Genomic DNA, 18,242 nt, shown 5'->3' with positions numbered 1-18,242 from the left:
CTTCCATAGAACGGCGAGACGGCGTGAACAGTGGCGTCCTTACGTGGTTGACATACAGGCAATCCGCACGAAGCGCTTTTCATCTACGTTTCTGATACGGACTGCTAAGGTTTGGAACCCTCTCCCGGCTTAGGTGTTTCCTGATTTATACAACTTGAATGCTTTCGAGGCAAAAGTGAAACTATCTATTATATTCTATCAGTTGTGACTATATTGGGCATTTTGACTAAACCAAGCCACTATAGTTCTAGGGATAGACTCACTTGAGGCACGTATTTGATGAGCGTGATGCACAGTTTGATGTAGCTGCAGTAGTAGAGGAAGTCGAGCCACTCTATCTTGTTAGCTGCGCCAAGACTAGCGGTCACTATGACCACGCCGCTGAAAGCGCCAAGTATCGAACGACCGACGTTGGATACCCGTTGGTCCTCTCTCTGAAATTTTAATTATTTTGTTACATATTATTCAGTAAACATATTCAAATTCAAAATTCAGAATTAATTTATTTCAAGTAGTACATAACGTTTCCTAATATAAGCACTATTGAAACGTCAAGTCTGTCTGTTTGTATGTGTGACATGACTCTACAACCGGTTCGGAAGGCAGGTTCTACAGAGAAGAATCCGGCAAGAAACTCAGCAGTTTTCCAACATCGACAATTTACATTTTACATTTTAACATTCATTTTTCTATCTTGTCAGATGTGAAAGCGGAGCCGGATGCTTCCAAGTAATCTTATCATTAAGAAATTTTAAATTCTAAATTCTAAATTCTAAATATTTTATTAATGTAGACCTTATTACAGGCACTTATGAAGCGTTCATACATTTAACATGTTACTAATGTTAGTGATGTAATAAATGTGTTTTAACATATTCTTTAAACTTATGCATTTGTAGGTCCAGAATTACCTTAGGAAACAAAAAAAATATTATAAAAGCCACAAATGACTTCTGTACCATTCGCAGACAATATGCAGATGACACTAATTTATGACAATTTCTTGTAAGTCGACTGTTTATACCCACTTTTTCTTTATATAGATTAATATGTTGTTTTACAAATACTATATTATTATAAATATATTGTGAAGCTACAGTAACTAAAACCTATTACTTAAAACTTCTCACATATGATTATCATCGTAGTAAATGTTGGAAATGTGATATGAGCAATAATCTTCTTATCTTGTGACACGGTTTTTCTGATTGCACTGTTCTGGAAAGGTTCGATCGATTTTCAAGATATTTTCCAAAAAAATCCCAAACTACACCCTACTGCCTCCTTAACCCCCCTACCTTTCCATTTTTGATCGCGATTTTAACAGTTAAGATATTCACGAGAAAAAAATGTATATGGTAGAACAACGTTTTCCTGGTCAGCTAGTTATATGTTTATGTTTACTAGCGGTCCCTTGCGATTTCGTCCGCGTATAAGTTAACCCTTAAAATATAGACAGATGCTGTCGCAGACTTTTTTTAGAACTTTTAAATGGAAACAACTTTGTCATACGTTATTTTATCTAAACTTTAACCGTTCATGTTGGACTATCCACCATTGAAATAATTTTTCAAATCTCACCAGTAGTTCCTGAGGTCATCGCATTCAAGTAAACAAACAAACCAACTCTTCACCTTTTTGTTTCTACACTGCGACAATACACACATCGCCATCTAGTTCCAAAGTAAGCGTAGCTTGTGTTATGGGTACTAAGATGACTGATGAATAATTTTATGAATAATATACATAAATACTTATAAAATTCAGATAAACACCCAGGCACTGCAAAAACATTCGTGTTCATCACACAAACATTTTCCGGTTGTGGGAAACGAACCCACGCCTTCGACTCAGAAAGCAGGGTCGCTGCCCACTGCGCCAATCGACCGTCCAATATTAGTATTACTGTATATATTTATTACCTATAAGTACTATGTTACGAAACCAAAATGTAACAAACATGTTCGGTGTTATAATAAAAAAAAAATCTGGAAAACAACCAAGCAAATTTGTTTTCGGCTGGTTTTCACTATTGGAGTAATAATTTATAAATCGTACATCCGTCATTTAATGATGATAGTTATATTTTGGATAGAAGCAGGCGTTACTTTGCGGAAATCCTTAATATATAATGAAAATTAAGATTAATTTGCAAAGAGAGTCTGTATGGTGTAATTTATAATTTCTTCAATCCTTATACTCCATACCAAACAGATCTTCGGCAATGTACCCTCTACGCACGTTTCGCATCCTCAGATATTGACTTTACAATGACATTACTTTACATTTATAAATTATAGTGGTTTGAAATGAAATTACACCAAACAGATTGTCCTGCTTTTCGCTGACCAAAGCAAATTAAGCTGAATTTTCATGATGATAGTTACGTTACTCACCTCATATATGAAGCACTGTGTGATGGTGACGAGCGTGGCGAAACAGGCGTGCAGTGAGAAGAAAACGTCGTTCAGCTGTATAGGGTTGTGGCTGCGGGGGTGACGGCTGAAGTATTGACCCTAGAAATAATGGAAATAACGTTAATCCATCTTCATTGTGAGAAGAAGTGAAGTAAGTAAATTAACCAAAAATATTGGTTAATTTACTTACTTCACTCTGACTAAGCGCTCGTTCAGACGTGCGGCGACCGCGCGTTTACGAAACGCGCGGTTCGAACACGCAAAATTGTGATGTTATTCAGACACCGGCGGTTATAATGCGATTTTCGTGCGGGGATAGCGTCAGTTTGAAAATGTAGATCGAATAAGAAGTGTGGAAAAGGCGGTATTGGGTGCTTGCAATAGTAAGTGACCTACTAGTACATGATCACTTCGTACAGTTATATCCCAATTTAAGAATGTACGATAGAAAATAAAAAAGCTTGGTTTTTGATAATTTTATTTGAGTAATCTTCACACTGAAGATCCCGTGGTCTCTTCCCCACTTCGTTACTATCCATTGCGAACTAACGTGCTAACCGCGCGGTATCCGCAACGCAACGGAACGTGTAGTAAAGAATCCAAAGTAATAGAAAAGCACGGAAGCAGCGCGATTCTATTTTCTGACGGTTGGGTTCAGACATAACCGCGCGGCTTGATTAACCGCGTGGTTATGTCTGAACGAATACTTAGAGCTTATATAAATAAGACCCGCGCGATTTCAATGCTATTCTATAATCGCGCGGTTCCCGCCGAGTCTGAACCAGCTCTTACTACTCTTACTAGGTATGTTAGTATAAAATGTAAAGTTTGTACTCAATGTGGGTCAAACTGCATAAAGTATACTAGTATTCTATAAAACCAACCTGTATAACTTCGGAGAAGTATAGCCCACAGTTGAAGAGTGAGTACATGGTGAAGCCCATAATATTGAGTGCCAAGAAGTCAAAGTTAAGGCCGACCACGCTTTTCCTCTTGAAGTTGATGTAGATCTGGAGATAGAAGGAGATCGACCACGCCACGAAGTAAATCCAGCCCATTATGTACGATATGATGTAGATGTGGTAGGAATACATCACCGTTACGCGAAGAAATACTGACTGTAAGCTGTAAATGAAAATCTTGGAGTTAATTTTTTATTCATTAAAACTAAAACTTTAATTTGCTGCATCAATACATTAAAGTTTAAGCTAAATAAAAGCAGTTATGATACCTCAATGAACGTCACCTACTTGAAATAACTCTACATGGGATTTCCTATTCCTATTTTTTCTTTTATTTTACAAATCCCTTAGTTTAAATAACGTCTCAAATTAACTAGAATCCGGAAGATTTCAATTCTTTAATTGATATCAACTACCTTGGCACTTATACTACATTTATATTTTTGTTGACAGAGTCTCTCAATACGTCCCAAGTTTGTATAAATAAAACAGGTGTAAAAAAACCTATTATAGTTTTAAGGTTTACATAAGCGATAAAAAGCTTCGTTATGAATTGCTCTAATCAAGTTATTCAAAAGTAAGATGACAAAAAACCCTGCTAAGTGTGTTTAAGCATCTTCATAGACCAGTGCAAATCCCTCGTAGCTTTAGTTTTAAGTTAACGAGGGTAGTTATCACCATCATCTCTCAGTAACGTAAACATATAATATGCACGAACATTTCATAGGTGCTTGTGAATGGCCTAAATTTGTTATTAATTTGAATTGATTTATCTCTCAATCTCTTTCACTCTCTCTCTCTCTCTCTCTCTCTCTTTCTATCTCTCTCTCTCTTTTTATCTCTCATATTATTTTTATTATTACTATGAACTCACTTGACAATTCCAGATGGTGTCACATTAAACGTGACTTCAGAATGGCCCGGACTTTTCCCGTAAGCGCTTACATCGTAGGTGAAAATGGCCGTAGTGTTGGGATCCGCGGAACCTGGTATTTCGATTACTGGTGGAGAGAACTGCACTATGTCGGGGTGCTGGATTTGCGCTGCTACTGTTAGTGATGTGTTGAATTCTCCTCTGAAAAGGTATATTATTTATATTTTTTTTAACGATATACTTTTTTTATTTATTTTTCTATTATTTTTTAATCATTAATGCATACACACATTATAAATACGAAATTCTGTTTGTTTGTAACTTATATTTAGCACAACTTCTGCATCGAGATTTATTGATTTTTTTACACCTTGAGGTACGTTACTAAAGTTTCAGTTAGGATTCCTTATCTTTTCCAGCAATAAATATAGCCTATGTTACTCAGGGTGAATGTAGCTTTCTAATAGTGAAAAAAAATGAAATCGGCACAGTAGTTTGTGAGTTAATTCAGAACAAGCATACACACAAAAAAATACAAATCTTTCCTCATTATTATATTATAATGAGGAAAGATTTGTAGTTTGATAAGTAAAATGTAGATAAGTACTTCATAAACACAGCTTGAATTTTAATGACATTTCATTTATTATTAGTCATTTGAATCAGGTAGCTAATTATCAACTCGAAAATTTCCCCGAGGGAAGTTAAAAAAAAAACAATCGATGCTTGATTTTCCAGCTAGTAAAGAATAATTTAGGCAAAATTTTTCCATAGAGATACTGGAAACCGATTAAAAATGGGTCCTTTAGTTTTACCGAAAAACTAACAGTACCCGCAAGACGAGAAAAAAAAGGCCCCGGGCTACAGCTAGTAATTTCTAATAGACTAAAATAACGCATGTACGGTATACCATCTTACAAATAGTTATAGATACTTCAACTCAGTTGTGCGCGCGGCCCTATGTGTGCGTGCGCTTGTAAATATACAACTTTCATTCGTGTGGCAGTGACGCGGCAGTCGTCGTTCGAGCAAGACGTGTTCCTATCGCTTTTTCTTACGGGTACAGTCGTTTACGAAAATGTCTAGTTCTTCACGGAAAAAATGTTTAAGGAGTCAGGTAAATATTTTTTATTTTTAAATTTAGATGTAATGAATAGGTATTTATTATGATTCTATATACGAAAAAATATATCCTTGTTGACGTTTACGTATTATTGTTTTAGACTCGAGAAACCATTGCTAAGGTATACGAATTTCTGAAAATAGATGCGAGAGATATATTGGAACTAGTAAGTGATCCAGTTTGCAGTGCAAGTCCAATTTTAATATCGAAACTAAGTGAACATTTAAATAGCGTACGGAAAAGAACAGCAATGGCAGTGGGGGTATCAGAGAGAACAGTTACTAATATATTGGCTGAAGGAAAAGAATCTGACTCTAAGTTTAAATCTCCGCATAAAGACCGTAAAAAACGTTTAAAGAAGTTAGAATTAGACAACTTTAACGTTGATGTTATACGTTCCACTATTCAAAATTACCATTTAGAACATCGTGAGTTACCTACCTTGCTAAAGTTGAAAGGAATATTTCAAGATAAACTTAACTATGATGGAAGTATTTCGACTCTGCGTACAGCTTTGTTAAAGTTGGGATACAAATGGCGAAAAACTGTGGATAACAGACGTGTTATTATAGAGCGGCATGACATCCAAAAACTACGATTTTCCTACCTAAAAAATTTACTCAGATACCGTCAAGAAAATCGGTGTATCGTATATACAGATGAGAGCTATATCTTAACTAATCATGTTCAAAACAAAGGATGGGGTAATAAAGATGGACCACCTTTAAAGAGAAACCTGTCGAAAGGACAAAGAATTATCATTGTGCATGCTGGTTCAGAACAAGGTTTCGTACCTAACGCACTATTGACATACAAAGCAAATAGTGTTTCTGGTGATTACCATTCTAACATGAACGCGGAAAACTATGAAAAGTGGCTAAAAGAACGTCTAGTACCGAATCTTCCACCTAACTCTGTGGTTGTGCTTGATAATGCCTCATACCATAACGTTCAAAATGACAGAGCCCCAAATTCGAATTCCAAAAAAATAGAAATGCAGAGATGGCTGACAGAAAAAAATATAGCTTTTAATCAAGATATGAAAAAAATTGAACTGTATGATTTGATTAAAAAAAATAAAGAAAACTATATCTGTTACAAGATTGATGACATACTTCAGCGATATGGCATAAAAGTTCTTCGATTGCCACCATATCATCCTGAACTAAACCCCATAGAAAATGTGTGGGGAATTTTAAAAAATTATATTGCTTCGCGTAATGTCGACCAAAATGTGACGGAAATAATGAAACTCATAAATGAATGTTTAAGTCAAATTGATGAAGGGATGTGGGGTAATACTTGTCGACATGTACAAAAGAAAGAAGAAGAATACTATAGACATTTTGACATGGAGTCAGAATTCATAATTAACCTTGATGAGAGCAGCGAATCCGAAAATTCATCATTTGATTTTTCAAGTAGCGATTCAGAATAATGTTCAATAAATAAACATTAAATTACCAAATAACTGTTTTTTTAAAAAAAAACCCGTATATAACCCGTAAATAACTGTATTTGTATTTGTACCCGACTGTACCTCTTGTCACGCACACAAAGTCACTGTATATGTACAAGGTTTACCCACACATAGGGCCGCGCGCACAACTGAGTTGATGTATCTATACTTTACTATTTAAGAATTAAAGGTAATAATATAGAATCTTTGAAAAATTTTATCTACTCACACTTGTATAACCTGAAAGAGTAATGTCTTATCCACAAGAAGGTTGATGTCTGTGATATTCACATATAACCTTTCTTTCTGAGTTTGTGCGACGGAGAAACCTGTAAAAGGATAAACAAATATAATAAGTATAACAATATCGCAGGGTAAAGATGGAAGCGGTGAAAACCTAGTGTTTAGGACTACTGCTACAATTTCGGGGTGCCGAGTTCTAATCCCGGCACGTACCTCAAACTTTCTCCATAATGTTCTTAAAGGCGCGCGCAGTCCCCCCAGCACTGGGCCAGCGTGGTGAACTACGTGAAAGCTAGATTTTAAGTATAATTTCCAGCCCATTACAGAGCACGGGTCTCCAACCACAATGAGAAGGGATTAAGGCCGTAGTCCACCACGCTGTACCAGTGCGGATTGGTTGACTCCACACGCCTTTATTAACATTATGGAGAACTCTCAGGTATGCAGGTTTCCTCACGATGTTTTCCTTCACCGTTGATATTTTAATTGCTGAAAACGCAAATAACTTTCAAAAGTTAGAGGTGTGTCCCAAAACGGACCTCTAACTTTTCAAAGTTATGTGCTTTTAAATATAATATAATTCGAACTCGGACCCCTAAATGTGAAGTCGAAGAGCCTCTATTTTAAGTATACCTACTGTCGTAATTTTAATAAAACTATTATTTATTATTACGATGACTTTTTATCATATTCAATTGTACAATGATATATATAATGTTTATAATTTTTCAAAGTTAATAAACTGCTGCGATAATTTTTTTGTATTGTATTATATGTGCATTTTAATTTATCAATTTATTTCGACGTAGTAAAATAGTTATATGATTTACTTACCTAATAAAAACATGGCAAAGAAACAGACGCTTATCCTATGACTAGAGCACGCCCCGGTGCTCCCGGGGAACAATGATGACTGCAGTGCCATTCTTGCTGTTTTATTTATCTGTGAACAAATAAAAATAATTGTTAATAACTAGTTTAATAATAAAAAAAATAGTTAGATATTTTATAGATTTCTAAGATGAGTTTCAAATATTTTAAGGCACTTTTTCCACCGCCGCCGAGCAAACAAGCGCCGCCGAGCAATAAATAAATAAAATATCACTCATTCGGCCATTATTAAATGAAACATAATGTAAAACTTGTAAAAGGCGCATTTTTGATCGCGTAAATAAATAGGCGATACGTTAATAGCGCCCCTTTTACAGGAAAAGTCTAAAACTCCATGGTTACAATACTGTTTCCCAGTATAGTAATTAGATGGCGCTATATCGATCCGATACGAATCGTAGTTTAATTTTACGCGATCGAATTTTGCGAGACGTTCTACCTATTCCTCTTGCTTCTCGCGAGTGCCTGATTAATCAAGCGCGGGGCCCGTAGGATTTTTTTTAAATGAGCCCTTGATCTGCTATGGGTTCCTATTTTGTGGATAATTAATAGTGTAGTAAATTACTATAGGCGTTGTCTGTATGCGTGTGCGTGTGCGTGTACGTGTCTGTCAGTCAGTCAGTCAGTCAGTCAGTCAGGCAGAGATGAGCGGTATTAAATATGCGAGGCTCCCTTTAATCGTGGTTAATCCGGCACTGCTTCTCGCTATGCTTTTTAGATTCTAGCTTCACTCGCATATCGCTCATCGTAGTTAGTGTGACAGTTGCCTTAACGTTTAGAACATCGTGTAAAAATGACAATAGATACTTATTTTAGTACTTACTGTCATTTTAGTGAACACTTAACAATGGCAACAATACTTTGCTATGACGCACCGGTGTACAATAATACGGCATGAAAATCCTTTTCAAAGTTTGATAAAATTGAATATTCAATAACCCTGAACACCTGGTTAAATATAATATTACAAATTCAACTGAGGGTATCCAATTCAGAAACTATTAAAATATAATTTTATGGCACATAAAGTAACGATAAAAGTAACGAATGCATGAAATAACAAACATTTCTCACTTATACAAATCCGTAGGTACTAATTCTATGCAGAGTGGCATGCATTGGGTTTTTTGACTCGGGTAGGCAGTGCTTTTGTGCATCTATATAATGCACACCACTGTCTGTAGTTGTGGTCTTGTGTATCATCAATGTGAATTGGGACGAGTAAATCTAGATTTGTAGAAGCATTACATTGCGTTTTCCTCTTTAAGAGTCATGTTATGGGTTCGATACCACAAACAATACCTTCAAGCTGCGTCGAATGGGTTTTATTGCGCGGTTTTTTATTCGCAGGTCGGTATGTGTCTCATACTCAGTGGCGTGCATAGAGGGAATGCACAGGTTATGCAGTGAATATAAAATTAAGAAAATCTTCAATACTACAAATCTTACAATGCCTATCCTTAAGTTTTTATAACTCGTATTGGAGATTTTCAATTTTACTATGTAGATTTAATAATAATAATAATAATAAATATACTACGACAATACACACATCGCCATCTAGCCCCAAAGTAAGCGTAGCTTGTGTTATGGGTACTAAGGTGACTGATGAATATTTTTATGAATTATATACATTAGTACCAGAAACATCACTATTTAAAAATAATAATCAACATACTCTTATCCCATGAACTATACATAATATTCTTGTAATATAATATCATATAGTTAAATAAATAAATTATTTGTGCCAAAACATAAATTATTTAGTATCGCGAATATTTTTGTTATTAACGATTTAATTCTGTGCTAAAAATCTTAGTTATTTATTAATAGCAAGTACTTAAATACATACAACTAAGGTATATATAACAACTAAGAATAAATTAATATATTAAAAAAAACACATAGTAGTAATACATGTTCGCAAGCTCGACCGGATTCAAAAGTGGAACTTTTCAAACTTTCCGCGCAAATATACCTTCACGGCTAACAACAAACACGGCAACAGCTGTTCACCGTCCTGAACAAACTACATTTACAACCGGCGCTAGCCTTAAGATACTATTAAATATAGCATACAAATAAACACCTACATCATCAAATCAACTCTTTACCGGCCCACTACAGGGCATTTGTCTCCTCCCTCAATGGGAAGGGGGTAAGTGCGGGTCGATGGACTCCACACGCTTTCGAGAACATTATGGAGAAGCGAGTGATATTTTAATTGCTTAAAACACACTTAACAATAAAAGTCAGAGAGAGGTGCGTGCTCGGATTCGAACTTCGCCCCTTGAAAGTTAAGTCGAAGTCCTACCCACTGGGCTATCGCCGCTTAAACACATACATACATACATACATATCCGCAATATAACAACAAAGAATACAGGAATTATTGTAATATGTACCCTACAAATATATCGTGATACATGCCAGTAACTCAATTGTCAAATAGCAGCATAGGCAAGCATACAATATACATATAAAAAATAAACATACAAAAACCTACATAACCGGCTTACGTTTAGGAGTTGTGTTGTTTTTTTGTTGCAATAAAAACGACACAACCAAAATAATAAACCGAAAAAAAACTCATAAAACCACCGTCCAAACTCAATTCTACAACTGAGCGAACCTGTTGTTAGATTGATCGCTGATAGACATTAAACTAATTTGAATCCTTAGCAGTTGTGATAGAGATAACTTTTCAATGACAAATGGCAGTGGTTTGACATAATTCTACGACCAGTAACCTTAGTACAAGATTTACTCGCTTGCAATCGATGCGTGGTTTTCGATTATCGATATATAGGTATCGTAAAAATAAAATAAAATGGTTTTGGAGTCGCAAATCCTGCACTTCTGATTTTTGTTTTACAAACATTCTGTCAAAAGACCGAGCTGAGAGTATTAAAATTTGAACTATAACACAATAGAAATAGGATCCATTTTACTTCGACGGTCAAGTACTTCCATACTCGAAAACGACTCGTCGAATGCGAGAGAACAAAACTTGTACTAACTCTACTGTTCGCATTCACATTGAAAACGGCTCGTGACTTGTATAGGTAGTATTACAAATGGCAATGATCGGTGAACTTGATTAAAGAACCTTTAAGCACTCATTATATTACAACATTACCTTTTAGCTCATTTAATTATAAATATTAGAAACAATAATGACAGTGCTTTATTCGGATACCGATCAGCCGGAAGTGAGGTTTATTTATTTATTTATATTCTTACTAGCTGTTGCCCGCGACTTCGTCTGCGTTTGATTTTGTTTTTTGATGTGGCATTCAATTTAGTTGTAGTGCGCCCCTTCCCGCGGGTGCCATACAAGGAACAAAGAACGAGCAGCAACGTTTTGGGGGTGCATAAGTAAATTTCATATGGAATCCCCCTAAAAATATTAAATCTAAAGAAGCATATTTATTTTCCAAAAAAAAAAAATGTTTACTTATGACAACCCTATTGAAGATAAAAGACCGACGCGCGCATAATACCTGCGCTACGCTACGCGTACATAATAGAGTGACAGGAGTCACATGATTTATTTTTGGATGTGATGTTCTAAAAATGATGGCAGAGGCTTACTCAAAAACCATTAGGTATTCGGTTACACAGATAAGTCTCAGAGACGGTACATAATGTCCTCCGCCTCTAAAGCATGTGAAGTATTATATCTATTTTCATTTACACGTATAAGGAATATGTAGTAACGATCAAATGCCAATTTGAATGTTTTCTGTACACTTCCGACTTCAGAATCAGTAGTCTGCATACTTAGAGATCATTTCAAGGTAGCCAAGTCTGTCTAATTTAATATGTTTTTTTTTTTTTTATAACGCTCGGTGCTAACCAATTGTAAACCAGTTTTAATAATCAGTTTTTTTTTTAAAGTATCTTATCTTTAGAGTGATTGCGTTTATGTGAAACTGCTGAGAAAGTCGAGGATGAAACTTCAATTTAATTATATGAAGTTAATAAACGCAGTTATTTCAAAAACATACCCACTTTTTTCTATTCTTTTTCAAGTAGGCACTTATGAAATTTTTAAACGGACTTTCCGTCCCGTATATCTCATATATCTTTTCTTCGAAGAGAAGAAAGAGAAGATATATGATGATGATCTTCTATCTCTTCGAAGAGAATATATATAGACACGGAAAGAGAAGATAGTTAGACAAGGAAGTCATCATATGTGGGTCCGATCTCACATCAGGAGTAAAGTTTCATAAATTCAGCATTTCAACCCATGGACTTCCACTCCTGGACATAGGCCCAAACAGATGGTTCAAATGGGATGGTAAGGGGAAAACCATCGAATATTAACAGAGCATGCCTCACAGAGCATGCTTAGAAACACGTTCCTATGTCCATCAACCCCATGGGCCTGTAATTATACCGGCAATCATAACCTCAAAAAGCTCTGCAACTACTATATTTGTATTGTGTTTATAAAGGTCAGGTGTAAGCAACTGTTTTGGGTAACTTAATTCACATACACGAGACACCCCTACTTTACAGGTTACAGCTCTTCCATACAACGATTACATACAAAACAAGTCCATACAATTATTCAATGCGCACGCTAAACATAGCTACGGAATTTTAATATCGAGATAGCGTTCTCACGAGGACAAAACACGCGAACAAAGAATAGCTTTGCATGACACTAGCTGTTACCCACGGCTTCGCCCGATTCAACTAAAGGCCGTAACGTAATATTATATCGATAGATATAAGCGCCTCCCATACGTCCCGTGATATTAATTATTCATTATCTCCTGAACTATGCAACCAAAAAACATGCTATAATGGCCAAGGTAAATATCTACATAATAAAGTACCTGTCAGTTTATTGTGTACATACTTACTAATCATTCGATTTCTTTTTATAAGCATTATTATCTTAGGGTTAAAAATGACTTGAAAAATCACAAATTATTATTTATTTATTCGACATAAATAAAATGCATTAATTTTGGTTCATTTATAAGAGCATAAGGAATATATTCACAGGTATATGCTCGTATATGTTTTTGGTGACATTTTTCATTACTTAAGATGTTGTCTTCTGGCTTTAAAATTACAATTATTTCAGGATGAAAAATAAAATTAAATATAGCCCATATAACTTTTGTGAAAGAATTTTCGAAATCTATTTATTATTTTTAAATTTTATCGATTAAAAATAAACAAACGAACAAATCTTTCCTCTCTTAAATTGTAAGTAGTATAGATATAAAAAAAAAACAAAAACTGGGTTATAAAATAACGGGTTCTTAAGTGCATGTAAATGTAACTAGTTTCTTTCATTTGCAAGTTTGTACTTGACCGAAATCTAAGTCGATAAGTTAAGAATGAAGTAGTGGTAGGTGTATTTCCCACATCGATGTTACCACTCGGGGTTTCTAAAACAGTAAGCTAAGCTGTAAGTTTTCTTTATAATTTTCGCATAACGTCGGAATAGCCATGCAGTGTTTTATCACGCTCTTGCATTGAAATGGTGCTTTCAGTTGAAGTGTGCCAAAAACTGCATACCTATTACGACGTTATGCCACGTTTATTTATAAGGCGTTCACAGGACAGATTTAACTATTTTTCTATAGTAGGCAGCCCGTTTATGCTGCTTGCTACTACTTCGTCCGCGCAGTTAATTAGCGGGTTTCCTATAGAAAAAATATAGGCAGTTTCATTAAAGTTTACGGAAACTCAAAAAGTAACCCAACTTTATGTCACGTAGCTAATTGCTCAAGAAACCAAAACTCACAGACAACTAAGTTAATATTATGATGATACGAGTGATAAAATAAATGAGATACGAATTATGTATAAAAGTGTATTATATAACTATAGTATTATATAATAAATTAGTTATTAAAAAACCGGCTAGAAAATAGAAGTGTACGTCGAACACCGGCAAAACGGGTTACTTCATCACCACATGATATAAATTCTCTGAGTAAATAAGTTAACAACAATATGTCGCAGCAACATTTATATATTTTTTAATTATTTGTTGCTAGTGTATTAAACTAATAAATTAAACTAAACTGCCGGCTGTTCAACGTTGTGAGAGACAGACAAAAAACCGTAGGCTTTGTAATAGGATTCCGTTTGGGTCCAAAATCCTAAAAACTATAGACCAAAGATATCTGCTAAAGGCAACTACCGCTGTTATTATCTTCCACAATGTGAGATAAAAAAATAAGATAAGATATTTTATTAATGTACCGACAAATCTTATGACCTTAAATAACGTTCTTAATATGTATTAAAAAATCAGTGGTGATTTGAAGCGGTGATGGAGCCGAGTTCGAATCCTAGGACGCACCTCTAACTTTTGTTAATTATATGCGTTTTAAGCAATACAAATATCACTTGCTTCAACGGTGAAGGAAAACATCGTTAAGAAACCTGCTTCCCTGATCTATAATGTAGGTACAGCGTGGTGGACTACGGCCTTAACCCCTTCTCATTGTGGGAGGAGACCCGTGCCCTGTAGTGGGCCGGTAATGGGTTGATATGATGATGATGGTGTATTAAGGAACGATATAAAGAATACGTTTCCGCTTGTGGTGGGCATATCATATTCACAGTGGCGTACACTTCATAAGTGCACAAAAGCACTGCATACCCTAAAATTGAAATGAGAATGACAGGAGGATTTTTTCTTTTTAATGCAACTTTCCTGCTGGTAAGAAACCCAGTGCACGCCACTGCATATTCAATTACACAATTTCAATTTCAATCATATTTGGCAATAGAGGAGAGTTGGTTTAAGCCAAATTTATTTTAAGAGAGAATGAGGAATCCTACTCATTCTCAGATGAGAACCACTCTGTTAGATGATGAGATAGTTTAAGTCAATCTTCTTTTCTACATTTTTCAGAGTAAAAACATTCCTTACTAACTAACTAAACAGCAATGCTGCTCACGAACTTAAAGTGAATTTTATTGCTTGGTTAATCAAATAGCGCTTAGTTAATCGTCCCAAACGTTAACATGTTAATCTCATGTGAGACAACGTTACTTCATTATTCAGTTGCGTGATCAATTAGCGTCTAGTAATTGTTAATTCATATGACATTGCGTGAATTAATCCACATTCAATACAGCCAACGAGACTGGAATCATCTATAGATGATCCTACACAGATTCCACCTCTATGATTTAAAAAATAAGGACTATTATGCCCAATGCTAATAAATATGATCGCATGCCATGGGCTTTCAATACAGTGGGGTTTCTGTGCGACTTGCAGGGTGCATGAACCTTGTTTTATCAATACGCAAGAGTAATTAGGGCAAATGCTTCTTAACATGTTCGCAGAGATCGTACAGATGATTAAAAGTCAATTAGGAAAGTATAGCTTGATGGCAGATTGGCGCAGTGAGCACAGACCCGGCTTTCTGAGTCCAAGGCCGAGGGATCGATTCTCAGAACTGGACAGTGCTATTTAGTGTCTGGGTGTTTATCTGTATATTATAAGTATTTATGTATATTCATAAAAATATTCACCCGACACCTTAGTACCCATAACACGCTTACTTTAAATGGCGATTTATGTATTGTCATAGTATATTTATTTATTTTAAAAATATTGTTATGAGCATATTCACTTGTGTTATGTTTTTATACAGCAAATAAATAAAATAAAAATAAAAAACTATAAGATAAACTTCTTTGAATTATAGAAGAATGGGACAGTAGGCAAGCACTTTGGCATGCAGATTCATGTAACGTATATGTATATTAAATACGTGAATATTAGAGAAAAACTTACCACTTTATTTTCTTATAAACGAAACCACTAAGAGTTCAATTTTAAAACTTCCGTTTTCGATTACACAATGGTTTAAAAAGCTTTTTTTCTTTTCTAACATTAATTTAAAGTATACTTTTTGGGATGTATATTAGATAAACTTGTACACAAATGGGTTATTTTCTTACATCGTGCATACGAGGTTTAAACCGGAAGATTGAATTTTTCGTTTATACAAAGTACAATTATAGGAAAAAAATCATAAGAAAGAAAGAAAAAAAACATTTCATTGTTCTGCAACACATAAAAAGTAATAGTAAACACTAGTAATTATTAAAACTGGAAAAAGTTAAATTAAACCAAAAAATTGAAATGTCACAACTAAATCTATCAATGTTACAAATGCAAAAACTGATATTATGGAAAATGTATAAAGCACCCGTATGATACAGTTACGAAATTGCCGCGACTTAGCATATTGCTGCAGATTTTTAAACAAAAACCTGAGCGATAGGACATGATCTTAATATTTAAATCAATCTATAACAGTAAAACGACCTAGTGGCACATAAAAAATCTACAGTCTAACACAATATTTTTTATCAGTGACTATATAAATCTTAGCACGAGCAATTCATCAATGATATTTAATTATATCTAGGACGGCTTAGCGTAATCTTAACACCTAAACAATTAATCACATCAGAGATAACAAAAATACAAACGGATTCGAGACAGTGCTTGCTATTTTGTTCGTATTTATATTGTTCCGATGGGTCTTTACGATGTACGCCAGTAGTAGTAGTAGTATTTTATGTGACAGAGCTCGTCCTGAGAAGTGAGACTACCACCATCCCTATTTCTTCCGCAAAGTAGCATTATTGCAATGCTTTGTTTCGGTCAGAAGCTAAGTAATGTATTAAACGTAAGCTCATAGAAAAGTCCTATTATAGTATTAAGGACTACGTCAACGATCAAAATGCTTGGGTGTAAATTATTGCTCTAACCAGGTTGCTTCTTTAATTAGTTTTTAAAGGACAATGTGAGATGGTGATAACCAAAAAAAAATAACAACCGGCTAAGTTTGTTGTGGGCTTCTTCTTAGACCAGGGCGCGTTTGGAACCCTCATAGCTTTAGTTTTAAGTTGACGAATTTATTTATCGCCATCAACTCACTCCTATGTCATATTTTACATGTAATGTACATATCAAAAGTGCCATCTATGTGCCTATTTGAATAAAGAATTATTTGACTTTGTCTTTGATTTTAAGTGTTGCGAAGGTTTCCCAATTATTACTATAATAAACAGGTTATTTGTCTTTGCAAAATTCGACCAACGATGCTATCCCTGCCGCAAACCAAGAACTCGATGAGTGGATGATAATGGTAGAAATTAGTTTGGCTTTTTATGAAATACCTTACGTGGGTCAAAAGAAAACCCAGCTATGTATGAGTTGGACATTCACACCGAGATGCTACATGAAACACTACACAGTATTAACACAGTTAATATAGCTCATATATTTACTGCGCTATCAACGTTATTAGGATCGCGCTAAAAACACAAAAACATTATTATTTAAATTTTTAACTTGTCTATAACATACACTCTATATTGAGTTTCAAGCGATAAAACCCGTTTTCGAATAGACGAACAGACGGACAGCGAACACGTAGTAATAAGGTCCCATTGGCACCCTTCTAGTATGGAATCGCATACTTAATATTATGTGTATTTGTTTGTTTGTCCTTCCTTTTCGCCCTAAATAGGAAACCGTTTGATTTGATTTTTGGCAAAAAGTTATAAAAGGAAGGAGAGTAACAAAGGCCATTTGCTCACGGAATTAAGAACATACAGAAACCTTGTACACGAATCTTATTGAAGCATCAAAAACCATTCCACTTTAGATTGGTTCCTCAAACAAACGGGTAGACACTTCATACAGCAGTTCATTCATTCATTCATTTAGCAGTTGCCAGCAATTATTGTACCTCTTATTTTCTAACCGTTCCCACTGAAATAGGAAAATGGGAAAAAATTTATGACCTAGCAACATTCCGCGGGTGTAAAGTGAAAGATGCGCGGGGTGTTTTCACTGTTTGTGGACTAAATGCAATGCATACAATAAGAAAGAAAGAAACATAATACATTTATTCATGTTAAGTGTTACAAACAGTACATCTTATATTAATATAGCCTGTCTATAAAACAGAATGTCTGTGTGTAACACCAGACAGAAAGGGTGTACAGCTCAACATTTTCCATGTATTTAAGGTACATGCATGCCGCCGATGTTCAGCTGAGATCCGATAAATAGCTAATTTATAATTCATATACTACAACAACGCACACATCGTCATCTAGCCCCAAAGTAAGTGTAGCTTGTGTTATGGGTATTTTTGTGAATAATATACATAAATACTTATAATATACATATAAAAACCCAGACACTGAAAAACAATCATGCTCATCATACAAACATTTTCCAGTTTGGACTTGG

The 18,242-nt window shown here is 35.0% G+C and overlaps 2 protein-coding genes across 7 annotated transcripts in view; one reads left to right on the top strand and one right to left on the bottom strand.

The window, feature by feature from the left end:
• LOC120625950 (cystinosin homolog) overlaps window positions 1–18,242 on the bottom strand; it is a 79,218-nt gene that overhangs the window by 11,754 nt on the left and 49,222 nt on the right. For 5 of the 6 annotated variants that reach the window (XM_039893228.1, XM_039893229.1, XM_039893224.1 and 2 more), the window contains 6 exons: window positions 7,913–8,021; window positions 7,065–7,164; window positions 4,254–4,454; window positions 3,302–3,542; window positions 2,397–2,516; window positions 264–434 (listed from right to left, as the gene is read on the bottom strand). In XM_039893228.1, the coding sequence (XP_039749162.1) occupies window positions 264–434; window positions 2,397–2,516; window positions 3,302–3,542; window positions 4,254–4,454; window positions 7,065–7,164; window positions 7,913–8,003 (924 nt within the window). In that variant the 5' untranslated portion in view covers window positions 8,004–8,021. Of the gene's footprint in view, window positions 1–263; window positions 435–2,396; window positions 2,517–3,301; window positions 3,543–4,253; window positions 4,455–7,064; window positions 7,165–7,912; window positions 8,022–8,792; window positions 8,814–18,242 lie in introns of those variants that run through there. The other variant, XM_039893226.1, reaches the window with a different exon arrangement.
• Window positions 5,184–6,848, top strand: LOC120625949. Its single transcript, XM_039893223.1, has 2 exons — window positions 5,184–5,370; window positions 5,477–6,848. The coding sequence occupies exons 1-2, from the start codon at window positions 5,332–5,334 to the stop codon at window positions 6,812–6,814; spliced, it is 1,377 nt and encodes a 458-aa protein (XP_039749157.1). The 5' UTR covers window positions 5,184–5,331; the 3' UTR covers window positions 6,815–6,848.

Source organism: Pararge aegeria, chromosome 8, assembly GCF_905163445.1.
Source record: "Pararge aegeria chromosome 8, ilParAegt1.1, whole genome shotgun sequence".
NCBI classification, from domain to species: Eukaryota; Metazoa; Arthropoda; class Insecta; order Lepidoptera; family Nymphalidae; genus Pararge; species Pararge aegeria.
The sequence above is the reverse complement of the archived record's forward strand: the minus strand, read 5'-3'. Positions and strand labels throughout refer to the sequence as shown.

What these genes read in the sequence shown, in the direction of transcription:
- LOC120625949 (XM_039893223.1), top strand. Translation starts at nt 5,332, where the DNA reads ATGTCTAGTTCTTCACGGAAAAAATGTTTAAGGAGTCAG. An exon ending in AAAAATGTTTAAGGAGTCAG is followed by an intron (nt 5,371 to 5,476) that starts GTAAATATTTTT and finishes TTATTGTTTTAG; the next exon opens with ACTCGAGAAACCATTGCTAA.